Source organism: Drosophila persimilis, unplaced genomic scaffold (genome assembly GCF_003286085.1).
Source record: "Drosophila persimilis strain 14011-0111.01,24,50 unplaced genomic scaffold, DperRS2 tig00000700-arrow-arrow-pilon, whole genome shotgun sequence".
Taxonomy (NCBI): Eukaryota; Metazoa; Arthropoda; class Insecta; order Diptera; family Drosophilidae; genus Drosophila; species Drosophila persimilis.
Genome location: NW_020825340.1, coordinates 304,217 through 332,075, shown reverse-complemented (window position 1 = coordinate 332,075; position 27,859 = coordinate 304,217). Strand labels below are relative to the sequence as shown.

At 44.1% G+C, this 27,859-nt stretch overlaps 1 protein-coding gene across 2 annotated transcripts; it reads right to left on the bottom strand.

Moving 5' to 3' along the window:
* Positions 1 to 203: 203 nt before the first annotated feature.
* Positions 204 to 27,668, bottom strand: LOC6601392 (sodium-dependent nutrient amino acid transporter 1). 2 transcript variants are annotated; one of them, XM_026991994.1, is made up of 6 exons: positions 27,530 to 27,668; positions 14,157 to 14,789; positions 5,359 to 5,590; positions 2,896 to 3,041; positions 2,697 to 2,833; positions 204 to 2,638 (listed from the first exon to the last, which is right to left on the bottom strand). In XM_026991994.1, the coding sequence occupies exons 2-6, from the start codon at positions 14,778 to 14,780 to the stop codon at positions 856 to 858; spliced, it is 2,922 nt and encodes a 973-aa protein (XP_026847795.1). In that variant the 5' UTR covers positions 14,781 to 14,789; positions 27,530 to 27,668; the 3' UTR covers positions 204 to 855. The 2 variants fall into 2 exon arrangements, with proteins under 2 accessions (XP_026847795.1, XP_026847796.1); XM_026991995.1 differs by lacking the exons at positions 14,157 to 14,789; positions 27,530 to 27,668 and adding an exon at positions 7,730 to 7,874.
* Positions 27,669 to 27,859: the final 191 nt, after the last annotated feature.

Below are 27,859 nucleotides of genomic sequence, written 5' to 3'. Positions count from 1 at the left end.
AACCAGAAGAACATATATTTTAGGACCCAGACACGAACCACCGATCATGTTCGAGTATTTATGCTAATTAAGATTCTGGTTCTCCTCCGATTTATGGCTGAAATATTTAAGTAAAAGTGTGCTGGCTGGGCTCTAAACTTAGCATCAATTAATGGACGCGAACTTTGGTATTTGGGATGCCAAAAGATGGGACACAGAGAGAATCATAATTTACTAAACGTACCATTTATTATATAAGATCGCTTTCGACATCGTTGTGTTCTCAATTAACTTAACATCGAAGGCAACACAGCCAGGCGCGTTGCTCCGATTCTTAGGATATTGTGTCAGACTAAGAACTAACTAAGAACTGAGTCTAGGTATAGGATTCTACATAGAGCTATTAATTCATAATTCATGTTTTCAGGCACTCAGATTACTCACTAACAATAGATCATCCACTCGTTCAGGCAAAAAAAAAAAATGTAGACTATAATGGTAAATTGGTTACATATCAAGTGCTTAGACTATGTGTAGACCAGTGCTGATCTACTCCAGTTACTCCTCCTCTACTTTCCTTTCCAGATGGGTAATGACAACGGAATTTTCTCGACTTACGCTAAGGAACTAGATCGTAGAACTATATCTAGGAATGCTCTGCTCTTTCACTATGTACAGTTCGGAACTAGAAGATACACTTTGCATATGGGCATAATTCGTTATTCGTAGCTTATCGATAGGTCTGTGCTTCAGATGCAATACTCGTACAGCTTACAGATACAGATACGTTTCTTTTGGATGCAACAAGTCTTTTTGAATGTGAATGCTTCGTTTTCTCCTCCTCTCCATGCGCTCCTTGCGCTTCCGTCCTTCGGTTCACAGTTCCGTGGAATACTCTTCTGGATTGACGTTGAACTTCCGCCAGCAAATGTGATCCCCGGCCGCGGCGGATGTCGGCGGTGGCAGCTTGCCGTTTACATTGACCACTGAGCTGGCCGACCGCTTGATATGGACTCTGGGCGGTGGTGGCGGCTGGCTGGGTACTAGGCAGCCCGTGGAACGGCCCAGCGGATTCCTGGACATGGCCAAGGCCGAGTTGTTGTTGGTCTTGCCGTTCCCGTATGTGATGGATTCGTTGGAGGGCGAAATCTCGATGCGGGTGGCGTGGCCGGAGCCGGTGCCTCCATCGGATAGGCGCCGGATGTAGACTACCTCGCGGTGCTTCTCCACTGTGGTACCCCCCGCCGGTGTCGGTGGAGGCAGCCGTGTCAGGGTCTGGGGCTGGGCCGTCTGGCGCATCCGCTGAGAGTACCTCATCGGCTTGGCATCATTGGCTTGGAATGGCACATACTGCTGTTGCGTGATGCCCGGAAACTTGTCCACGCTGATGTCCTCCTCGATGGCTGAGTCCCCGAACATGGAGCCGCTGTAGTTGGGCGAACTGTTGCCCGGGGTGGAGGATTTCCAGTGGGGCTGGTGCATCGGTGTCTGCGTCTGCCCGCCGTTCTGGACGCCGTATTTCTGGGCACCCGAGTACTGACCCTTTTTGATGGAGTGCGTGTAGTCGCGAGTGCCGCGTCGGCGCAGGGTGAAGTCCCGCCGGCCCGTGTCCTGGCAGACAGAGCGCCATTGCTTCCATGAGTGACGGGCCAGGGGATCTGCGGGACCCCACTCCTTGGCCGGCTTGGAGGCTTCACAGATCATGCCGAAGAAGTTGTACTCCACTTGGCGGAAGATCTGGATGCAGGCAATGATGAGGATCACGGCCAGGACGAACAGTATGGGAGCCCAGCGCGGCAGGTACTCCGCCAGCAGATCATACTGGTCGTCGTCGGCACACCACCAGACGAGGATGCCCGTCAGAACGGCCGGACATGTGACCCAAAGAAACATCCAGACCTTGAAAATGGGCCGACCGATGGAGAACTCCAGATCGGTGTAGATGTTCTTGGCTCCGTAGATCCAAGTTATGGCGATCAGCTCAAAGACCAGGGCCGTCACAACCATGGTGCCCACCAGGCGCGAGTCCAGCACCCGAGCTATGATAAACTTGGGCGCCGCAAAGGACATGACGGCCACGACGAGAGCGATCAGGCAGATGACGTAATTTGGACGACGCGGCACCAGGCGCGTCGAGGTGTACACGGCCACGGTGATGGACACCATGGCCGAAAGGATTATGAGGGCGTAGATCAGGGCGGGCACAAGGTGCTGTAGAAGATCGCTTTCCCCCGCCTTAGAGCCATTCAGCACACGATCGTAGATGGCTGTCAGCGGCTTGAGCTCCTCCATTATCTGGTAACCGTTTGCGGATAGATCGAATTGCACCATGAACAGTGTCACGGCAATGGCATTGATCAGCAGATTGAAGCAGAGGTACACCACGGAGGTCCGCACTGCGTCCCCTTTGTACAGGAACTTGCCCGTGATCATGGGCAGGGCGCCAAAGCCGCAGTTGAGCGAGAAGAGGACCTGCATCAGGGCGTTGAACCAGATGTTGCTCTCGAGAAGCAGAGTGGGGTCGAAGCCCCATAGCTCTGGGAAGTAGTGGCGGCTAAAGGAGTTGCGCACCTCCCATCCGGTGAGGGCGCAGAGCAGGACCAATCCACTTAGGCCATAGACGAACAGACTGCGACGCAGTATCTTGGCATTGTGGGTGCTACGATATAGAAGGTGTCAGTAGGGAAAACAAAGAGATATTCGATCATAATACTCACCACAGCATTACCACAATCCAGAGACCAATCAGGCCTGCTGCCAGTAGTCCAAAGTACAAGGGATTACGCCAGAAGGGCGTCAGGAAGGTCAGCTGCAGGCACTCCTGTCCGCTGGTCCCTGTCACCAGATACCCATTCTGCAAGAGTCCAATTATACATTAGTATGACTTCCATTGAAATTTCTTTAGTTTATTCGCACCATTCTCAGCTTGACGGGTCCGGCACACTCTCTGAATGGCAACGCATTGGAGGCGAACATCCCGATGTAGGCCAATGCCAGCACGGCCTGCAGGGACACCCATATGGCGGACACCCACGAGGCGAAGCGACTCACGATGCAGGCTCCTAAAAGCAGAGATCAGAATTCGTTATATGTATGTATGTATATTGTACATATACCTTTACGCCTACAGAATAACAAATCCCCCTTTCCGTCGCTTTGTTAAACAGCGGAAGAGTAGGTATCATTTGTATTTTAATTAAATTACTTTTTTGTCATTTAAATGGCAGAGGCAAAATCGCCTCCAAGTGAAAACTTGTTGTCAAAGGTGTCGTCGTGTCCGTCCATAAAAATAAACGAGATTATTTTATATTTACGTTTACATTTATAACGTATTCTGCGGAGAGGAAATAACTATTCGCCAAACCAGACCGATTTGACCTTAAAAACGCACCGAAAGCTGTTAATATATTGATCACACATCAGATTGAGTTCCTAGGCCCATAAAGGTGGCATTGAATGTTGTTCAAAGGCATAAAATGACCATTCGAAAATATCTATAAACTATTGAAATGAGCTTTTTTCTCACTCCTTTGACTGCAACTGTATTTTCTTTGACTTCAAATGGAGTTAATTATGCAATCGTTAATTTCTTCATATTCATATTCATATTCGTTTTCTCTCTCTTCGTTTGTCAGTTCCGTTATTTGCCAGTACCGTTTGGCATTGCCTGGCAGTGCATCTCTGCCTGGCAATGGAAATGGAAATATGTAACGTAAATGCGAAAGAGCTAAAAGAGGATGCCATAATTGATTCAGTTCTATGTTCACGCACACCCTTATTCACATTCATTATAATACTTCAACGAAAGAATATCATTCATACAATCATTTACAAATTCAAATTGCTCCGAACATAGGTTAGCCACTAACTATCCGGTAGAATAAGCGAGATTGAGTTACCCTCTCGGGGGCTAGAACCAAAAAAAAGGGCGATACAACGCTGGCATTCCTACAGCCACATAGCGCATGTACGTGTTGCTTCTGTTTATTATATATTACTGAGGTCTTTTTCGAAGGTGTTGTGTCGTAATTTGCAGTTGTCGTTTTTGCTCTTTGCCTTTATAGGGGTTGTTGCTCATATTGCTCATATTTTTGAATTCGTTTGTTTCTCGTTACAATTGTTTTTGGTTTATACTTTTGTTCATTTAGAATTTGCCTTAAACATCTCTATGGTTATTTTTGTGGACGCACCTCATCCACGCCAGCGTCCGGGGTTATGGTCCGGTCCGAGACGGTTGTGCCTATCCTGTCCAGCCAGACTCGGACCGTACCGCAGTGCCACCGCCGGCCGTTCCCAGCGCGCAAGCCCCTTAGGGCAGAGGGCGACGAGGGGGCGCCGCTCACGAGAACGTGCTGCTTGTGCTTTACCATCTGATGGACTGATGGCCCGTATTGGCCATTGGCCATTGGCCGTGTTGGAAGTCGGCCTTGGCCTGACCCGGAGCTGGTGCTACCGATGCCCGTCTACCCACTGATGGCTGGGTCGGGGACGGAGAGGAGGCGGTTCCGTGTGGCACGGGGCTGTGGCGGGGACTTGGCGCGTCGGCGATTACACGAACGGGACACACACACCAATGCATTTTGAAGTTTTTATATTTTTTTGTACGATTTTTTTCAGAGTTTTTGCAGTTGTCCTGATAACACACGATGATGAACATACATTATCTACTAGGTCACATTTAGGTTAGTCTTCTTTTTTTAGTGTATTTTTTATGTATTCTTTTTTAGTTTTTTTGTTCGCATTGATATACTTTGGTCTGATATTCCTCCTTTGTCATTGCCAAATCCTCTATGTTCGTGATTTCATGTTAGACTTTTGGTGTTTTTTGGTTTCCTTCTGTTCTTCTTCTTTTTGTTTTTGCTTGTTGCTTGTTGCTTATTAAGTGGCTCCTTGTGCTTTTGCCCTTGCACTGGCTCCTCCATCCCCAACCCCCACCGGCAAATGCCACAGGGTGTGTGTCAGGAGGAGCCTGCTCCGGCTTTGTGTTTGCTCAGAGAGCGGGAGAGAGAGTGAAGAGATGACGAAAGTGTTGCAATCGTAACTTCGGCTACCAACGGACACAATTCGAGAGAATGTGGATTGACGGGCTGTGTCCAACCGTCTTTTGCTGCAGAATGCTCGACCGCCCAGTAGCAGTCCTCCGGATCCGGGTATTTATGCGGCAGCTTGCGGAATTTAAACTTGGGAATTACAAGCCCGTGCAAGGCAAGTGCATCGCATTCTCATTCGCATCTGCAGCTTTTGCCAAAGCTTTCCAACGTCCTGCACATGCACACGCGCAGCTTAAAGTTATAACGCGGGGGTTGCATGCCGCCTAAAAGTATGCAACAGCAAGTGCCACCTGTTGTGTTGTGTTGTGCTGTGTCGTGTTTGAATTACCTTTGAATATGGGCGAGGCGCGCCAAGTGTGCGCCGCCCCCTGTCCCAGAAACTGACCCACAGATATCTCCAGCAGCATCATGGGCAGGCCGACTAGAAAGAGCAAAACCACATACGGCACCAGATACGCCGATCCATAGCGGTCCAGTTCGCGTGGGAAGCGCACCACATTCGCGAAGCTCACGTTGAGGCACAGGCAGAGCACAAGGCCACGGAAAACGGAGCATTTGGTCTGGAATGGAGTGGGAGAGGTGAAAATATTGGATTAATAAATGCATTGAATATAGTTTGATATAAATTGATATATATATGACAATAGTTATATTCTTCCTGCATTCAACATTTTCCCTCTAATTAATTGTTGCTCTTAAGATGGAATCTTCCTTGGGCCCACATATAACCAAATATAAGCCTTCAGTGTACAGACAGTCAAATTTGTGTATTCCTATTTGCTAGATATGCACATTACTTCTCCATATTGATTTTAATGTTCTATAACACCAATTCTAAAGGTGGATATCCAACGCCCAACGATTCTCGAACATTTGACAACATCCTAAATATTTTACATAATCTTTCGCTTAAATTGTCTATGCATGAGAAATCTTTATATCAAAAAAGCACAGAATGCGGTTCTTTGAAACTAATTGGAAGTAGCATTCTTTTCCCAAAAGCAGTGTAATTGGATATATAGCCATCTCTTGTATCATATTTCACTTTTTCTAGAGTTGGATGATAACAAATTATTTGGAAAGAAAGCAACAGTTCACATGAACTTCATACTACATATTTGTCTGTCCGAAAGTTTGCTCAGTTGCTGGGCAAACACGAAACACGAAATGACAAATTGCTGATGGCATATGCAAACTCATTTGAGTTTGAGTTTGAGTTTTTCTTTTTATTTTCTGCAGGAAAACGGTAGCAACAGCAGCCGTCACAGCCCAGAGTTTCTGTTTGTCGCATCCGCCGGCTGTTATTCCGCTCGAATCAGACAAAAAAAAAAACTCAAATAAACAAAAAGATACACCTACAGTGGCGCTGTCATTTCCGGCACTTCCGCTTTCGACTTGTATAATTCCGCTATGGTTTGCTTTATTTTCATAAATTACACAATTTCTTTTTTCTGTTTATTTGTCTTACGGCTCATATTCCTCGAATTTCCCCACTCCAAATCGGGGTACCTGTGACTTAGTTCTTTGTGTTTGCTTTACTCTCGCAACACACACACACACTGCCACACTGCCACACAGTGAGCTGCAAAAGAAAGTACCCTGGCCAGCCCAGACCAGCCCAGCAAAGGGAGATCTTATTAAGGGGAGACCGAATTCGTTCACGGCTCTAATAAGTCATCTGCAAAATGTACAGCATAAGCCCATTAGATGTGCGCTCGCAAAAAAGATAGACAGCAAGCAAATACCAAACTAACAACAGTCGACACTTTGTCTACTTTTTGAGAGCCCAATACAAAGTGTAAGTCCGCCAACTGAAAGATACCCTGTAGAACTTTTTAGCTACGGCGGAAATAGTAAAACATTGCACTCAAGCACTCTGGAATGTATATTTTCAAGCCCGAAAAGAGTCGTTTTAGTGGAAGTTCTCCTATATAATGATACCCCGTTAATGGGCCGAATGAGAATGGTAGATACTGCAAGAACTACCTCAGGTTTTAATCCTATTCCTACTCCTAGACTAGAAACAATTTTCTATCTTTCGCACTAATTTATAGCTTATGAAGATTAAATTGGGGTAAAAATAGGTCCAATCAATCTACGGCTCATGGATGTACATAATGTAATATGACAATCAAACCTAGCTAAATCTTTTCTGCTTCTCCCCGATCAAGTCATGCAAAACTGGACCTCCCACCCTCTCATTATACCTTTGTAGCCTTTAAAGAGTACAGGGTATATCGAAGAGCTTGCCAGGCAAGCGCTATTAAGTGAAATTCATTCAAGAGAGCGGAGGAAACAGGCAGCAGAGAGGTGATCTGTTAGACAAACGAACTGCCAACAGCAGAGGCAAAGCATGAGCCACAGCATCAGCCACAGCAAGCGCTAACAACGTGACGCCCAAGTAAGCGCAGTTAATAAAGCGAAAACCGCACAGTGAACAAAAAAAAACACACACAGAAAAATAAAACTACAAAAAATAAAAGAGCGCCCAGCGAAGCCGAGCCAAACGGCGTTTGAAGTTTATGAGCGTGCAGAGATGACGAGCATTACGGGGGCACATCACATATACATATCATATGCCATATCATGCATGATGAACCGACACCCCACAAACACCACCCACCCCGCCCCACCCAACAACCCAACACCCAAACAGCTGCTGCTGCTGGGCTCCCTTCCTTTCTTCCCGCAGCACTTACTTTGCGATAGTATCGGAAGGGCACATCCTCGTGCACCACGTACAGATAGTCGGCTAAATACTTTGTGGTTGGTATCTCCATCTTCGGACAGATCTTGTATTGCTTGTAGGGGCAGCAGAATTTTTCATTTTCATGCATTTGTTGGTTGTTGCATACAAAATAGACTTTTGTACTATTGTTGTAAACTTCTTTTCTGTGCTTACAATAATAACAATTTGTTCTTTTATTTTTAAGGTTTATCGCAAGGTTTGCTTGGATTTCGAAAATCTAATTGGTTTCAAACAAATAAAAACAAAACAAAACAAACAAAAAACTGATTATTTACGCGGGACTTGATTAAATGTAGATCAATATTTTATAGAATCAAAGTTGATCTTCCGGTCGAATTGGTTTCTTCTATTAGAGAATTGATTTGATTTTTGTTTTTATTGTTAAAGCCTCGACTTTTAACATTTTTAGGCTGGTTTGTTTTGTGTCAAGAAAATATAAATATTTTCATGCATGTGGAACAAGTTATCACGTGACGAAAAAAAAAACAAAAAAAAACGAAGGCAACGAATGCGCAGACTTTTAAAATAAATTGGCAACACCTTCATACTGGTAGAGCCTGGCCCTGAACCGCTTATTGAATCTCTCTCTCTCTCTCTCTCTCACTCGTTTTGTATTTTATTTCTGATTTCTGATATTATATTTTTTTATTATCTCTGTAGCTGGTGCCTTTGTTTTCTTTTATCGATTTCGCACGAATCGCTAGCGCATTTGCGAGTATCAATGACACTTCTTCAAGGGAGAAAACCCTCTTGAATGCCTTTGCTGTTGTTATCGTCGATTGATTGCACAAAATCGATCACATTTCAGATATCGATTCACACTTTACACTTTTTTTGCATTTCTCTTTGTTCTTATTTCGTTTCCATTCTGTGTTTCTGTTTCTGTTTCTGTTTCTGCTTGTGTTCGTATTTATGTTTCTTCTGCTGCGCATCCGCTGTGCACTCATCACCGAAGCAACGCCGACGTGCGACTGCGCAGACGACAGACGAATTTGATTGGGGGGGAAAATCGACTACGCGTGATCGGGGGGAGGTCGTGGAGGGGTCGGGAGAACCAGGTGAAAGAGGGAATAGTGGGGTGCAGAGTCAGTCAAAAGAGAGCCAAAAGCGAAGAGAGGAGAAACAAGTTTCCCACAAATAAGAAAACTTTTATTGGGAATCTCTCTCTCTCTCTCTCCATCTCCCCGCATGCTTTTTCCTGCATCCCAAGCGGATTTATCTTTCTTCTGTTTTTGGTGAGTTTTCATTTGGAGCACCGACACACCGACACACCGACACACACTGGAATACACCGAACCTGGACAGATTTCGATGAAGGATGGAGGATGGAGGAGACGACCACACGGAGCGTGCGAGCGAGCGTACCTAACTGCTCTCTCATTAATGCAGAACTGACTCGAGTCCGACTCGAAGCCGGTGGCTCGGCAGTAGCGGCAGCAGCAGCGGCACCAAAGCGTGGCTTTTTATGCACAGTGGCTGCGCAAAGTCGGCGCCCGAACGAGGCACACTGTCTGCTAAAACGAAACGAAGCTGGCAGATGGCATGCCTCACTGATTTTCCTTGTACATTTATTCATGCTTGCACACACACTCGACACACACATGAGTTTTCTTTTAGAATTTCCCAAGATCTTGTGGCTTTTATTGAATGTTCGCCCACGCAAACTTATTGAAAGCATGGATAGGAGAACACAAAAGAACACCAAAAGAATAGCAGATGCTGGCTGTGGCCTAATGATGCCCTCAGGTCGCGTTCCCACATCTCTCGGATGGCAATATCATCTGCATAATTAACTTGTCTTCCGCGCAGCAGCAGCAGCCCCAAGAAAGAGCAGAAACCGTCTATTAGTCGTGGGTCTTTGAGCCTGCTTCTCATACTTAAATTAAATTTCATTTTAACACGTTCTTACCCCAGAGAGAACGGGAGAAAACAAAGGAGAGATACACAGTGAAGACGCAATCTCATAATTTTCTAATTATTATGTAAGCATGCGAGCGAAACTGGCTCAACAAGAGGCACTGTGTACGAGTAGAACTGGGCGCATAATTAACAGCACTCACTGTACAAGTGCGCGACCGGCAAGTGGAATGAATGGGCGTTAATGGAAAATAAAAATATTAAATCTAGCTGCGATTTATATTCGGCTTCAAAGCTAGTCCCAATACCCCTAATGCTCGTAAGAAGCGGAAATTCAAATAAAATCAGGCAGAGCTATAAACGATCGATTCGAATGGAGCTTTCCCATTGGTGGTTGGCTGGCAATGATCGCATCAAGAACTTCCCTACGTTTGGCATAAATAATTGCTTGATTTTGGCTTTTGACTGCCTGCTGACTGCTGGCTCTGTGTGTGCCTGGCATTTCCAATGAGCCCAACTAAGTGGCCGTTAAGGCTTATACAAAATATGAAATATGAAAAGCAAAAACCAAAAAAGTAAAAGCGTGGGCCGTGGAACCCAATTAAAATGTTTCTTTGGCTGAGAAACCTAACCCAAAAATACTGGGTTTCTCTAAGGCTGTTTTCTATCGAGAATTGATTTCTTGATTCACTTAGAATTGAAAGGTTTCTTTTTATCTTGTCTGGCTGCCCAATAATTAGACACCACCTGAAATTGGAGTGTGAAAATGTCCCCACAATGGAGCTTGGTGGATGGCCACAAAAGGTGTCCGAAATAAGGCTTTTGTCTGCCAGGCCAGGCCCTGACAATCTCTCTCTCTCTCTCAGACAGACAGATCTGGGCACTAGAGCATGATAACTGGGGAGTCGTTGTCGTTGTCTGGGCATTGTTTTACGAGTACGGGTCGGGTATGATTGCGATTGCGTCTCTAGGCCCCTAATCAGAGGCAACGCAAGTGAAAGGAGAAGTCATGAAGCCGTGCAGCAGCAGCAGCAGCAGCAGCATTGGCAGCTGTGTGAATGTGCGATATCGTTAACTTGTCAAATGGTCTCCGTTACACCCAAAACCCGGTAGCGCAGTGTAGCGTGGATTGGGCTGGCCTGGATTGGGTTTCGGCCCCTGCCCCTGCCCCTACCCCTGCCCCAGGCTATTCTGTCCACTCTCCTCCTCTGACTGCAAATCGAAATGGAATTCGAATTCTTCTGTCCACTTTCACTGAACTGCTTTCCCAATCCCAATGCCCCTCCTGGGAGGCACTTCTAATAGCCCATAATTATCGTAATATTTCCACTCCCGATTTCCTCCAATTTTGAATGCAATAAACTGTCGATGACGTCACACAATCATTGGGAGGCTATGACAATTGTTCGCAGGCCTCTGGCTGTATCTTTTATTGCTTATTTTCATTTCTTTTTTATGGCTTTTGGGCGGACTGCCTGCCACTGCCAAAATTTTGCACCGAAAGTACGAGTAGCTGCACAATTTCTGTTCGTTTGTTCGGCTTTTGGTTGTTGCTGCTGTGTTTTGTTGAACTTGTTAATCAGCGAATTGGAAACAAAATAACATAAGAGATGAAGTAACTGATGCGAGCTCGCAGACATGCCCACAGAAACAGAAACAGAAACACACCCGACACTGGCAACATGCATATGTACATAGTATCTCTTGTCTTTTTTGGCCACTCGCCTGTGCCACACTCCACGAGGGGTTTCGATTGTGGTAAGCAAATTGCACATTCAAAAAGTCGCAAGTTAAAAGTAAAAATACACACAGAAATATGCGAATTGCTGGCAGCTAAGCTTCAGCTTCAGGCACTTGAAAGGGGCAGCCCGAACGATATTTGCGCTTTGGGATTGGAACCATGAAATTGGTAAATTCGCTTACATTTAAATGCGAGCGAACTACTCACTAAACAAATATCAAATTAAATGGATTGTTAAAGTTTATTGGAAGTTGTTAATTTTATTACTTTTATTGCAATTTATTGGCCAAATAAAATTTCAAGAAAAATATCCAATTAAGTAATTGTTTTATATCAGAGTTTTGCAATCGAAGAAGTTATACTCTTGCTAAGTTTATTTGTTGAGAAGAATACTCATAACTACATGAACAAATATATTTTTTGAACTATTAAAAATTGTTTCCAAATATTTGTATAAATTTAATTCTTATAAGTCGGTATGTATGAATAAAATGTTTTCCTCAGAAACGAATGACTTAAGACACGAACTTAATGAAGGACAGGCCAGGTGGCGCCCCCATAAATATTAGCGGTCACTTCTTCAACTAAAACAAACGATATGCCCAAAAGTATGCAGCACTTTTCGAAATTTCCAGAGCACACCCTAAAAAGATCTCTGCTATGGAAGCCGACAGTCTGGTTTCATAAAAAGAATAGCCGACGATAATTACCACTCTTTCACTAGTCTTGCTACATATCTTTCAGCTATAAAATATAAATAAGTACGTACATTTATTTTGAATAAGAATTGACACAGTCATGTCCATCTGTCCTTGCCTCTGTTTATATAGGAAAAAGTCCACACACAAGTAGTCTATCTGTCTGTAGTTTTACAATGTTATCTTAATGATGCGGGCAGGGTGAAAGTATCCGAATATATCCTACGACATACAACTCCTATAAGTTATGAAACAAGTGTTGTTGGAAGAAAATCCGACCGGATTTCAATGAGTAGATCCTCAAAACAGGTGTGAGTATCTAAAGGATTGACTGCTGCATTGGTTTTCTTTCTTATTTTGTGTGTATGTATCTTTTTATGAATCGTATTATATTTTTTATCTTAAAAGTTGAGCATTTGTTGTTGCCTTTGCCTTTGGTTTTGTTAATTAAATTCGTTCGACTAGTGTGTTCCTAATTGAAAGCAATTAGCATCGGTTCAACCCATTTCCAGACTGCACTTGGCACTTGCACTCGCACGACCAGAGAGCCTGCCTATTCATGAATAGAACGAGTGTAAATTGCGGGGAACAGAACAATTGAAGCGATCCGAGAATCGAAAGACAATGGTCAGCCCTATCCGGTCTAGTCCGATGCGGAGCTGTTCCGAGTGCCTTACTAACCCAAATAATAGAAGACAAATGCGAGCTCCTAAACAAGTTTTATGATGGTGTTTATGAGGCAGCCGGACAGGCTGGCTGGCAACGACAGGCAATGACAGCCCAATCCGATAGACAATGAACATTGGGAAAGATGTAGAGGGAGAGAGACTTCTCCTCTGTTTCAGATATTTGAAGGTTGCGAGTGCCACGCCCTCGTCTACTGTACTGATGATGCTTCGATGCAACCCGGCTTGTGTAATCTTCATCTTGAAAACAAAACCATTCAAACACTTGAAATCAAAGATCAAATAACAAAAGACGAGAGCAAACAAAAAGCGCGAAAAAAAAACGCATTTCCAGCCGAACTGAAATGAAGTGGAAGATGTAACAGTGCGCTCACTAAGTCAACTGCCACACGGAAGTTGCAGTCAGATATGATATGATGACACACACGTAGTATCAGCCAGCGGGCCAGCCGATCTTAGAATCGATCGATTCGGGCAAACAAACAAAAATGCAAAATTCTGTTGCCACTCGAGGCACGTACAGTCCGAGCGCTCGAATTCATCTCGAATATTTTGAGCATTATTAATCGTATGAGCGAGACTTACAGCGCGACTCGTGAGTAATCGATTAGCGGAATCACCATCCCCAGCCATTCATAAGTCAGCGCACCTGATAAGCGGTAGACTACCGACGACGACCCACCCAATCCCAGAGATTCCGAGATTGTTCATCTTCATTCATGTTCAAGCCCAAAAATCATTCTGCCATTCTTATTTGTTCTCAGCGAATCTCAAGGGGAAGATGATCAACATAACACTGAAAAAAGGAGTTCAACTTGAGAGATCTTTGTAGATAGCGCTTCCACATAGCCAAAGCCAAAAAACAGGTAAGACCTGAGGCCAAAATAAATGGCATACACGCGCTTCGGCATGATGAACTACTGCTTGAAACGGCTCTAATTCGATTCGCTGGAATGCAAATAACTAAAAGCATAAATTTAGGTAGCGATCATCTAAAACGTTTCTTTGAAATCGATCGCCAAAATATCGGACACTGACAATGATATTTATTATCCTAATTATACTAGAAATACTGGTTGCAATAGATTTGCCATAATACTCAAGCGAAAGGTTTGTTTTATGGAGATTAAATTTATGGGAATAAATAGTATTTTCATTCTCCTCTTAGCAGAACTCTATTCAAAAAAGTTTTAGTAGGAGTTCCTTTCATGGGAATTTCATTAGTTGCCGATCTGTTTCTGTTTCAAAAATTAATTATAAGCCGGTAAGGAATTGGCTTCCCAACTGCTGCATTCAATGCACTCCCCAACCTGTCCAGAGTCTGCTTAGAACTGGCTCCCATATCCCAGAAATATAGTTTCTACTACGAAAATCTCCACTCCACTCCACACTCACCTGCTTGTTGGCCTCATCCTCGGCGGCTGGCAGAAGCTTGGCATTGCTGGCCGTTGTGATATTGTGCGTGGAAATGGCCGAGGCGGACACGGAGTAGTTCTTGGAGACCCCGTCGTGGTGCAGATCGTGCACGTCGTGATCGTGGTAGCCGCCATGTATCTCGCTCAGCGTGTTGTTGCTGCCGCTGAGGGTGACAATGCCGCTGGAGCTGATGCGCCCCGAGGTGGCTGTGGTGCGTCCCCCGCCGCTGTCCACAACACTCGACACGGTGGAGATGCAGCTGCGCGTAGTCTGGGGCGAGGGAGTGATTGCGGCCAGCTCCGCATCGGCCTTGGCCCGTCGCATATTCAGCCAGGACATGCGGTGCGGCTGACGGCGGTCCAGGGTGGCGGAGACTGGTCCCGGGGCAGCACCATTTGCATTTGGTGCTCCGCCAATGTAGACGCAGGTTCTGGAAATGGACGACTCATTGTCATGGCGTGGCAGGGTTGCCATGGCGCCGGATATCTGACGATAGATGGGCGTGCCGCCCAGGGGCTTGGTGCCACTTCCGGTGCTCCGGGCCAGACTCAACTGCTCGGCGAGGGCCTCGTCGCTGCTGCGTGGCTTATAGCTGCTGGTCATCGATTAGATCTGAAACCGAAACAAGCCCAGAAAAAAGTCAGAAAAAACGTCAGAATGGAAGGTGAGTAAAATTCGTGGAAACATCGGATCTGAATAAGTTCAAAGCCCAACTCCGGCTCTGGAGTTCACACGAAACCAACACACCAACGAAAATGAAATAAATATACAAAATATATCCGCTGTTGTGTTTTTTCAAATGAAATGATTCATATGAGAGATCTGCTTGGGGTTTTGGGCTGGTTTTTTGTTTTGACATCGGATTTGCATGCGAATCGTCAGAGAACAATGCCCATACCCCTCCTCTCCCCTCCCTTTTCATATATGTAGTAGACAACGAAACCGTTGAACTGAAAGTGAAATGTGTGTAAAAATCTGCCACAATTCGCCGATCTGTGAAAGTGAAAGCAAAGCCCTTCTTCTATATTATTCTATGGAATATAGATAGTCATATTATGACATATTGTTGGATCCACTTTCCTGAGATTCTTTGGCTTCTTTTTGTGTTTAACAGAAATCCGGGCAAATCACTTTTGACACTAGACTGGGAACAGGGTCTGGTCTTTCACTTGCCTGATCGTTTTTATCATTTATATGGCTGTGAAAATATCTCGAATCGAATCGAGCAGAAAGTCAACGAAACAAAGTCGTTTAATGTTTAAACATCTGTTCCAATACGAGTCGAGTCGAGTACACACAGTGCTATCAGTGGAGTCAAGTGTTTCTGTTTCTGTTTCTGTTTCTGTATCGTTTTCGGTTTCACAACTTATTTTTATTAACACGAAAATTGAGTTTCGTTTCTCGTTCCTGAAATAGCGTTCGTTTAATGATCCATTTTCATTTCCATTGAAGCTCAAACAGCAGATGCCTTAACCCACTGCCAGCCAGCCCACAAGGAAAGTACATATACATATATACCCACATATGTACATATGTATATTGTATTCACTGAAAATGTACATATCTCGTATCTCATGAGATATCGATTGCTGATAAGTAGCTTGTAATCTAAGCTGACCGATTGTAAGGAGTTACAGAAACGTTTAAATTGTGGAATTTATAAAGTTGTTAAATAGGTCGATATTTCTAGATAATACTGCTCAGTTTTGGTATCATCAATTCCCTGAATACTCGAAATATACAATTTATTCAATGTTAGAAACGTTAACTTTCTGTCCAAGTCTAAAATCTGCTTAGTTCGGGACTATTCTGTGATTTTTTTGCTGATCATAAAAGATAAATGCGCTTATATGTAAGTACGATTTCGTATTCTTCTCATCAACTTCCGAGAAAAGCTCTGCACCCAAACGCCATTCAAACCCATCTATAAACTGTAAACTGTATCCCCCTTAGGGGACGGGTTAAGTCAGCTATCACCTTGGCAACGGGCGGAATTAAACAAATATATGCGGCTAATAAACATTAATTAAGCCAAGTGCGTAAATGTTTTCGCCGAATGCTGTTCAAAGTCAGAGCCCAACAGTTGCACAGTTGGCACCAATTGAAGCCTGATGATGACTCACTGCACTTCGATCATTGAATTTTTCGTTGGGTCATTATACTAATGAGTGGTGCTCGAGGAGGCATCAGAAGTCAAACAAACATCTTATCGGCCCAATGGCACACATTTATCTTTGCGAAGTCGGCAGCACCATCCACAGCCTCTTATCGTCGTTGCCGCAGAGCCGTCGTCTTCAGTGGAAATGCATATTTACCAATGATTATGCATGCTTGCATAAATGAGCAAAAAAAAAAAAAAAAAGGGAAAAGAGAAAGAAGCCAAAATCCACTTTGAACATGCGAGATCGAGTTCGGTGACCAGCGACCGTCCAGAAACGGACGGACGGACGGACGGACGGACGGACGGACGGACGGACGTCCCAAGTCAAACTGAAAGAGGCCATATATACTCGAACCATATATCTCAATCTGCCCCGAGTACGGGCGCTTATACAAATTTTTGCGTTTATTTACTGCAGCTCCAGACCGCCCCTAAAAGCCCCGTCATTATGAGCAACAGGTGAGATCACAAAGGAGAGGGATACTCGACTTAAATGATGCCCAGTAGTTGAAAGAGATGTTCCTGAGTCCATGAAGTGAATTCTGAAAATAGTCGTTTTCGGTTGAAAAACCTTCTAAAGCCTTCTTCTATAAGTATTTTCATAAACGAACAGAGACAGACAAACAGACAGACCTCGCTGGAGCCGACCCAACTGATTATTCCCATAGAAATCAATGCCTTTCGTCATCGTCTGATTTTTACCCATATCTAAGCAAACTCTAAGAGTAGGGAAAGGTACTCGGACTCGTGTACCCTCCACAAGTGCCGGGTATCAAAATATTTGCGCGTCTTTGGCCAAATGAAGGCCCAAAAGTGGATGAAGGCAGCGGGCGGCGTGACGTCTTGGCTTGTTTATTATTGAACGATGAACACTTTGCAAACAAATGTGGCGCCGTAATGCCAAAACGATTTGCATTTGCATGTTGCAGACACAGATACAGTAGCCGATACAGATAGAGTCTGCTGATAGTTTTGTGTCTGCAAATTAAGCAGAAAAGCCACAGACATAAGTGTTAAATCCACACAGATACATATAGAACGGAGACGGGAGCCGGGAGCCGGGAGACGGGACGAGGCGCTCACTCGACCGTTGGTTGGGTGGAAGACTTGGAAAGTCAGTCCAGTGAGACGGGGACGCCCCGGACCGGACCGGACCGGGCCGAGGCGAGGCGAAGCGAACCAAACGGAACCCAAGGGACGCAATGGCGATGGTGTGTGCAGTGCATCAAGTTACAAGTTATTAACAGGTACATACATACATACATACGTACTCCCAAGAAAGTACAACAGATACACATGTAGTATCTGTACTGGCACTGGCACTGGCACTAGCACTGGCTCTGGCTCTGGCGCAGTCATTGCTTTTCTTTGTGCACTCAAATTGAACGGCGACAACTACAGCGAGGAGTCGGAGAGTAGGAAAAACTATGACACTTGATAAAGGTTCTGACGAGGGCAACAAACACCAGCAGCAGCAACAACAGTACAAGCACCAGCAGCAACAGTGGCAGGCAGTGGCACCACCAACTCATATTCAGCCGGGCGTAACCACCAAAGCCGCTGTGGCTTTTTCCACTTCCACTTCTGACCAAAGTCAAACCGAACATTAAGTTGCCATTTAGAGGAGCTGTACTCGAAAGAACCGAACCGAACCGAACCTCACAGAACCTCGCCGAGCCTCTGTTCACCTCAAAAGTCTGCTCATAACTTTTTTTTAAGTAACAATACTTCGGATAATTAAGGGTTCAGTTTCCAAGGAAACATCAGCATAATTATGTTCAAAAGGAAGAGAAAAAATCCCACTCAAGATCAATCAGTTGTAAACCTCAGCATAAAAACTCTTAGAGTTAATAATCCCCAACAAGAATTCCGATAATAAAGCTAATGGTTCTCTAAAGCTCATACAGCATTTACAACTGGAATGCCATGACAACCTCTACCTTAATCTAACATCCAGATTAAAGGCAATTAAATGGCGAACTCTTATTAATCTCAGACCGACCCTCGAACACGTGGTTGACCTTTGACAGAGCGAAAGTCCAAGCAGTCCCCGTCAACCCCATTAAGGCTGAACCTGAACCTGCATCCGACGGCCAGCTAGCCCCAAACAGAATGTCACAAATGGCAAACAGCAAACATCTCGCCAAAGTAATATCCATTTAAGTCAGAGCGAGGGAAAAATAAAAGGAAAAACGAACCAAAACAGCGGCACTAATTAATGTCCAACTGTGTGGCTAATTAAGAGATCATCTGATGGATACGGCCACGGGCAGACAGGCGATATGGAAAGTAGACAGTGGAAAAGCAAAGGCCCAACAGCAGACAGAGATTGAAAATATCTATGAAAAGTGGCAGGGGAAAATCCCTGATAAACCTTTGATAGATGTTTCGATTTAGAAGAGATTGTTTAGATTGTATATATGTATATGTACATATATCTTTATCTTTAGCACAGCATTCGAGTAATTGAAAGTCTGCGCTTGGCTTGGCTTGACTGGGCTTGGCTTGGCTTGGTTTGGCTTGGCCTGGCTTAAAAGGAAAGTAAAAACTAGATGAGTTTTTCTGTTTGTTTGCTACCGCTCTTTCCTTCCTTCCTCAACGAGTACCCGCTGCCACTAGTTTCCCCAGTTTCCCCGCTGCGATCGGGGACTCGGTTGCTGAACGAAAGTAAAAATAACAAAAGCCACTCTTAATTGTGGCTCTTTTGCGTATCCATTAGATATGTACATTACTAACTATTGTACAGCCATAGTTTGTGTCTTTGCTTGACACAGTTTCTCAAAAGAGCCGTAGATTATGTAAAATTATGTGTAAATTATATTGAAACGAGCGAGTCTCGAGCGCGAGACAGAGATACAAGTAAAAAAAAAAAAAATCTCAGAGTACATATGTGTATCTGTATCGCTTTGATTGCTCTTTATTGATTGTTCAATCGAATGTAATTAATGCTGTCCGCTGTGGGGACACGGACTACTGCAAATATCTCTCTCGTTGCACGCTTCACGGATTCCATTTTTCGAAACGAATCTTTCCGGCTGGCTTTTTAGCAAGTTTTTCTTTTTGTCACAGCAACAAATTGTCACACATTCGACAGCTCCATGCGAGCCCGCGTTTTCGCCACTGCCCCACTCCGAGGAGTGGTGTGGAGTGTTTTTGTGGGGCAGTCTGTTTTGCGTCTTCACACACCGCCACGAGATGTGGATAGATGGCAGATGCCCACATCTTCAAACACGTTCCGCCATTAAAGCATTGCCAATTGCATTTAGCACATTAGAGCGCTGGTAATTACATTTATCCGAAAGATCAAGGCATGGCATGGTGGACATACTTTTTATTGGACGTGTTTAGGCATGCGGCCATAACCATAAAGATTACTGCCTCTTTGACACTCTTGCCACTGGGTCAAGAGCACAAAAAAGACGCTATGTGGCAAAGGCACAGGCTTCGGCTTCAACCGCAAACTCGATTCAATAATTGCTACGGCTCCAACTCCAACTCCAACTTCAACTACGACTCCAACTTGGAGTCAGGACTGTCTGTTTATGCAAATCATTGTAAATGCTTCATGTTGCCCTTGCTGCTCGTTAATTGCATCAGCATCAACATCGACATCGACGGGCCGCAAGTGGCTGGCAATCATAATCCATCCGTACTCAACAAATCGCTGGCTAAATGTTTGTCCCCTCTCAAACCTCTTGTTACACAATAAAACGCGACGCTTTGGGGCCTCGCACAATGGCAATTATCAGAATCATTAGCAACTGAATGGCGGAGGCTCCTCCCCATCCTCCTTCGCCCCCCGAACTTTTTCGCAATTGAATCGAACAAACAAATAGACAAACTGGCAATGAAATTGGGGATGGAGATGGGAACGGAGATGGGGGCGAAGATGGGGATGGGTATACATAGGTATTGGGGGGATGCTTCTAAAGCCAGACGAAAAATTAGATACACAAATATTCATGGCAGGTGTTTAAAAATAACTACCTCTGACGTGGATCGCTACACAAACAAAACAATCTCCAAAGCGAAGGTTTCATAGAAGCCCAGCAGGTGCGTGATCGGAGTTTTCCCGATTTCAATTCTCAGTTGGAACCAATTTTAATGGGATCTTTCAGTCAGAAACCTCAAATGGGGACTTGGAAAATACCCAACTAATCTCCTAATGGAAATACTCCTCCTAATACCATTATGGTATTAGGTAACCACTGAACGGATCTTTAGTTATGCTGCGGAGAAGATTAAATGTATTTCAAGCCTTAGAACCGGTTGGAAAAGGTAGCCAGGCATCATTGACTAGGATTCCGATGAGTTAAGAACACTTTCAAATCACTCACGAAATTCTATAAAAAAAACGAGGGGGAACGTTGTGAGTTGCTGCGGAGACCGCAACTCTACATTTATACCCGATACTTAGTCAGTATGGCTCTCCTCCGGCGCTGCGTAGCCACTGCAAATTGATTTTTTCCTTTTGGCTATACAAATGATCCGATCTGATCCAGAATCAGCAATCTGATTGTGCGCTTTAAGTTTTCTCGAATCTTCAATATGGCACGGATTTTCGTTCTTTGTGGGGGCGGAAAAGGGTGGAGCGACAGTGACATATCACAGAAGTCCGGGTATAAAATGTCGTTGCTCTAGCTTTTGTGGTCTTTGAACACTAGGCGCTTATAGGGACGGACAGACAGACAGACAGACACGGCTCAATCGACTCGGCTATTGATGCTGATCAAGAATATATATACTTTATGGGGTCGGAAAAGATTCCATCTGGACGTTACACACATTCATTTTCACCACAAATCTAATATATATATGTACCCCTATACTCATTTTGAGTATCGGGTATAATAACTCCAAAAGACATGAAATGGAACACATCGAATAGATCAGATCTCTTAGGGTATTATTTCGCAATTATAAATAAAATTTATTTACCATACAGAAAACCACACAAATTATAGAATTTGTTTAACGGATTTTCACGCACATTGTATTAAACTATAGATATGTATGTATATTTAAAACAATTTGCACATCAATTGTCGCATAAATTTTGTTGGTTTTCTGCTCTCATAAGCTTTGTGTTTTGAACTTCTTTCCACTTCTGAAGATATTCTTTAGATTAACCCGACATTCCCATTCATCACTTGGTCGGAAGTAGATAATTTTTTAATTTGTATTCAGCCTGGCTACTGCTCTTTTTTTATTTTTTAGGGCAACACGACACAAGCCAAAACCAAAACCGAAACTGGAATCGGGTAATCAGAGACGTAACGCTGTTGCTCTAAAAAGCTCATTTGAATGCCCCATAAAGGGGCATTGCTACACGTCGGTCACAACAGTCGAAAATCAATTTCGATTCAATAGCGAAAATTCGCTGGAAATTACGTACAGAACAGAAAAACAAAAAAAATAACATTGAAATTCAAATCCGAGTGCGAGTTTCGAAGCGTTTTTGCGGTAACGCGATGACGACGACAGGTTCGGTGAGACTGAATGGGCCTGGGTCTGAATGCTGACTGAGACTCAGAGAAATAGAGAGAGAAAGAGAGAGAAGGAGAGAGAGCGAAACTTCGACGATGAGCCTCTCTATAGAGAGCTCTGGGAAATACTACCTGTCTAGCAGAGGCTACCTGTAGGCATCGCTGGTCAGGGACTGGGACTGGCTGGGGCTGGAGCATTGGGCATTGACTGGTAAAAAGAGTCGACTGGTACAACACGTGTAAGATGGGCAAAACGTATCTGCTAGATACATTACTTGTATCTGATCAGGCGTCTGGTAATTGCGGTAATATCAGCAAAACACGCAAACCGTTTGAAGACAGCAAAGAGGCAAGATAGTCTCACTGTCTCCTTCTATGGATCTCTTGCTCTCGCTCTCTATTTATACGAGTATATCTATCGTTTCATATCCTAGCAAATACACAAAAAACCCATCGAAAGGTTAGAGACAAAGACAAACTCGCTGTCCATTGAGGGAAGTCTTCGAAACCCTTGGAACCCATGAAGGCTCGAACCTTCTTTGAGCAGCCAAAAAAGAAGCCGCACAGAGACAAAGGAAAACGAAAATTCTGCTCATAAACAGGAAATTAATCACTCGAGTGTGTGTATTACTTCGATTCCCTGAGCCCTGAGCCCTGAGACCTGAGACCTCAGACCATCAGTTCTTTCACATGCCCCGTCAGGTACCTCAGGCAATACGCTAAGCCCCTGGACGGAGGAGGAGGAGGAGGAGGATAGGGCCGATGCCCATGGGTTTGAGGAAGTGCTGCTGCTGCTTTTAGAGGGTAAAAGGTACCCGAGTACATATATTCCCACTTCTCAAGGTCGCTCTGGCATTTACAACTTCATTCGTTCGCCGTTCGGTTCGGCGCGTCGCGTTTCGCAGCAGCGTGTAATTGAATTCTGTTTATTTTGACTTTTCGACTGTTCGCACAATGCAACACAAAACAGAGGAGAACAGAACAGGGTTCCCAGAGAGTACTGCCAATGGGAGATAGCGAATAGTAGATAGCTAGCCGATACTGCGCGCCATCGTAATGCTAATGAGTTCCTCAATCGAGATTTTTCTTAATGATGATTCAATGGACGAGCTAGCCAGAAGCCGAAGCCGAAGCCGAAGCCAGTCAGAAGATTCTTTGCCAATAACTAATTACAATTGGAGATGTTCCCACATACATATGTACATATGTACATGCACAGACCTAATCGTGCTACGAAACGATAGAGTTACCGGTTTCCGGCTCATTTCTAATTATAAACCAAACAACTCAGCAACAATTATTCTTAATAATAATTTAGCATGCATTCAGCAAATACATATTTCATGGCCCCAGAACATTTGCGCATTTATTATTGATTATGATTATGGGATGAGGGAGTTCGAGAAGGCTGAGAATCAGGGCTTAAACACACATACTCGTATATATTTTGATAGGAGAAGCGAATGGGGTGTTTGGAGTGGAGTGGGGTGCTTTGTCTTGTTCCGTTTTTTTTTTTTCCTTTTTTTTTGTTCTGAAACTAACCAAAAAAAAGCTTTACTTAGTCGCACGATAATTAAGGAAATCTTTTTTAATGTGCTGAGTTTCACAGAAACGTAACTATGAAATATCAGCCCAGAGGTACTGAAATAGAACGACAGAAAAACTAAATCTGAGCTCTATCCATAAAGGAGAACCCATTGAGAGGCATTCTTTACTATTGCATCACTTTTCCCAGCTTTATCAAGGAATGGAACTTTTCTAAACAGAAAATTTGTGTGCCTTTAGCTGTAAAGGATCATCTGGATCTGCTCTTGGCATAATAAATTACCGAAAAGAAGGAAATATTCGAATATACTGTGGCCTGAGGTTTTTGTGGTACGTTGAGCTTGCCGCAAGGAAATGTGATATTCGAAAAGATACTCTTATTTGTTGATAGCTTGGGGTAATTCTGTGAGATAATGGTAATGGAAATCTTCTCCGATTTTCCTCATAATCCCATGCAAATGCCATCAAAAAAGTCTCGCCTCCAAGTCATTTCTCCTCAGCAATGACCTCGGGGTAATTGTGTTGGAAAAGTGGAAAGAGTGAGAGACAGAGAGGGTTTTGGAAGCGCATTAGAACCAGGCACATCAAAATGAGGAAACTGGTCTATATATAATGTAAGACACGAGCTCCTCCGCTCCACTCTCCACCCAATCACGTTTCCACGGAGAAAACAAACCAAACCAGACGCAGACACAGAAAAAAAAAAGGGGACGAGAGCCGAGAGCTGACTGCCTTGGTTCCCCAGGCCGTACCAACCCAAGCCCCTCAGAGCTCGGAGCTTGGAGCTTGGAGCTGCCTGTCAGTTACCAAAATGAGTGCAGAGCTATTTTCCCCAGCATGCTTTACTTTATTTTACATTACTCTTTTTGTACTTTTGCTATTCTCCACTTTCTAGCAACAGTCTGGCTGGAGGAATCTGGCAGAGTCCGCGGCCAAGAACCCACCATGCCACCAAATTGCACCACTTTGTGGCGTTCTGGTGGCGAGGCAGCAAAGGCAAAGAGGCATCATTATCATGGCCATTACTGGCTGCAGTGTACCTTACTGACACCATAAATGGTCCCCAGTTATGGGATGTGTGTGATGTGTTGGTGCTTGTGTGTGCTCTAGGTCTGAGTGTCTCTGGATTTGGAGCTCGAGATTCTAGTTGGGTTTTTCCATTGTTTTTCGCTTCTCGCTGGCCCTTCCAGGGTGTACAGGGTGTACAGGTTCTATAATATGCCATATCCAGTGATTCCACTCTTAATTGAATGTGACGTGCTTCTTTTTGCTGAAGATCTAACACTCCAACTCTTTTGATGATGATGAGATCACTGCCTTTCGGTGGGTTTTCTTGGGAGTAAATCTGTTATAATTTAAGATTCTACTGGAGCTGCTATCTAACAGAGACTTCAGAGACCACAGTAAGTCGTTTAAGAAGCGGAGGGTTCCAATAGAATGGGTCTGTAACCCTTCCTTTGCATCGAATTTTGGTCCACATGAAGTTAACTGACCTCTATGGCAATATATAGTAACATCTGTTGCATCTGTTACAATCTCTATTAGCTACTGCCCTGACAGCAGGGCCTGCTGTTGCGGCGCCTGTTTTTGCTGGGTGGTTCACATGGCTTACATTTTGAGAACCTCAACAATACAGATTCACTGCGCTTCCCCGCAGTTTGGATATGAATATATTCAGTTAGCACTTGCTGTAACTTTTCTCGCTTCGTTTTTATTTATTTGGGCTCTCGAGAGTGACTTCATTTTCCCAGGCCCCCGCCCCACCCCCAGCAGAGGCGCACAGGTGACATGCAACCCCCGTTTGGGGTTATTTATACACATTTTATCGTATAACGTTCCATTGTTCCACACACAACACACTCTGTTTTCCACATGCATAACTATATACTATACATATATTGTACTACCTACAGTTCGCAGTCGGAGACGGAGACTGGTATTATATACACATAGCACACTTACGGTGCATATTGCTTGAGCTTTTGATTACCAAACGCTCCGAAAACTGCATAGAAAAGTGGTTTTTTTTTAGCGTTTTAGCGGCACGTATAGCAGTGGCAGTTGTGGCAGGGGCAGCGGTGTGCCCCCAGTGCAGATTAGAAGCCAAGTACAGGGGCAAGCAAGCCATTCTGCTGATGACAGCAGCACAGCGGCGGCAGCGGGAGAGAAGAGACCACCAGCAAATTTGTCCAAGTCCAAGTCTAGGCCCGAGAGGTACCCCAGAGAATAACGGTCGCAAACAAGAAATGTGCGGCCCACAGCACTAACTCTTTGTAGACACGGCAGGCACCGCACCCGCCCCAACAGAACGAACCCACCAGCAGCAGAATGCCGCCTTGCAAAAGAACGACCGAAAGAAAGAAAGGTACGAGGTACGAGCAAGAAGTGAGAACTGAGAACTGAGAAATGGGGAGGAAAGGCAGAACGCGGCCAGACCATGCTGCCGCCTCTGGCTAACCTCAAGTAAACCTCTAGTTCTGGCTAAGAACGAGGAAAAACCTGATGACTCAGTCACGAACCACAAACTTAATGGGGAATTGGTGGGGGGATGTCGTCTTACCTTCCACTGCCTTCCTTAATTCTCGGCATTGCAATAACTAATGAATATATTGAAAAACAAAAGATAATGGCCAACTGCAAATATTTACGATGCAATGCCAGGAATCTCGCAGCGGATATTACACAGCCCTATACTATTTCCTGCACTGTACCCCTACCTGTGGCTTTGCGGAACAGACTGTGCCAAGTAAACACTTGATTAAGAACGAAAACAAGAGTGAGTATTATATCTCTACCACCTCTCTCTCTCTCTCTCTCTCTCTCTCTCTCTAGATATCTTTTTGCTCTTGCCAGATATCGTGAGCGAATGAGATCAGAACAGACGCATGCGATTCTACAAGGTGTGGATCCGTTAATTCTGGACTGCTTATCATGTGCAAAAAAATATATTTTATATATGTATGTACGTACATATAAGAAAATGGAACAACAATTAAACTTGAGCAAATAGCAATTCTATGACGACGTTCAAGGAAATTTCATATTTGCCTGAGAATGAGAATGGGAATGTATACAAATGAGAACTTTGATAAAAGACCGCGTACGAGGAGTACAATAATGATGACATCTCACATTCTTGCATACAGAAAACAGTGAAGAGATGAAGTTTCTATAAAGACTCTCTATGTTTATGCTATTTTTGTATATGTTTGGATAGGGTTCCAAAGGGTTCCAAAGATGTAACAAGATATGAAGATGTATGTATGTACATATAAAACTGGGGACTTTGAGTAGCGTCTTATGTTTCAAATTTATGATATGAAACTGTTGCCTTTAGCTTTATATGAATGCTCAAAGAGTTCAAAAAGTTTGTGTCATTCCTGGTTGGATGACTCAAGATCTCAACATCTCAAGATCACAAGATCAACTCCCCGATAACAGTATTTGCTGATGACATAGATAACACTTGCATTGAATCTAAGTAGTACAGTACACTATACATATCCCTAGTTGGTCTGTTATCACGATCTATCCGGCAAGAACATTTACAGTTCGTTTCGTGTTGTTGTAATTGTAAGGTTAAAGCGTTTATTTCGAGCTTGTACTAACTAATTGTTGTTCGAGCGCGCTTGGCGGAAGTTTGAACTGCATTGGCAACAGCATTGAACTTGTGTTTGTAGAGACGATCTTGGGGGCTTAGTTTATCAAGGCGAAACTTGGTTAATATATACAGCGATGCGATGACCGCCAGCAAAGAAAAAACCCAAAAAGCCCCCACCAACCGAAGGAGGGAGAATAGGAAGGAAAGACAAGACTACAATGCAACCGAAAAAGTAGAAGAACGTGAGCACAAAAAAAAACATATAAAAAAAGAGAAGCGTGTGTGCATGAGAAATGCAAAGGAGAGACGAGACAGCCTGAAAACTGGTCGAACGGGTCGTTATATTCGTGAGGTCGGGGTCTGGGCAGCAACGCCTGCGCAGACAGGAAGGAGGATCGGTGTCGGTATCGGTTCGGTTCTGTTCGGTTTGGATCCGGCCACTGTGGGGCAACGAAGCGGCTCAAATATTAAAACAGCAGGCAGGCGGGAGTTTACACATTTCGTTAAAATATGCACCACATTTAATTGCACTCGTTGCGGCTTTTCTGCCATTATTTACCATTTGCATTTGCATTTCAGGGAGTTATCAATAGCACGGACACGGCACACACACGAAACAATTTAAAATGCACAAAAATAAAATACTTGGTGGACGACGGAGAGTACGCGATCACACGACCGCATGGAACGAAGCGCGAAATGTTTTTGAAAAGCAAGACAATGGATAGTCGCCGTGTTGCTCAATTTAGAGATTCCGTTGAATAATTCTGGCTAACTGGAACCCTTAGCTTTGCCCACATAGTTTTATCCCATTGATGAATACATTTTCTACAAGATTGGCTAGTTTTTAGTCTTGGCTTTTTTTGTTTTTTGACTAAAACAAGGTATA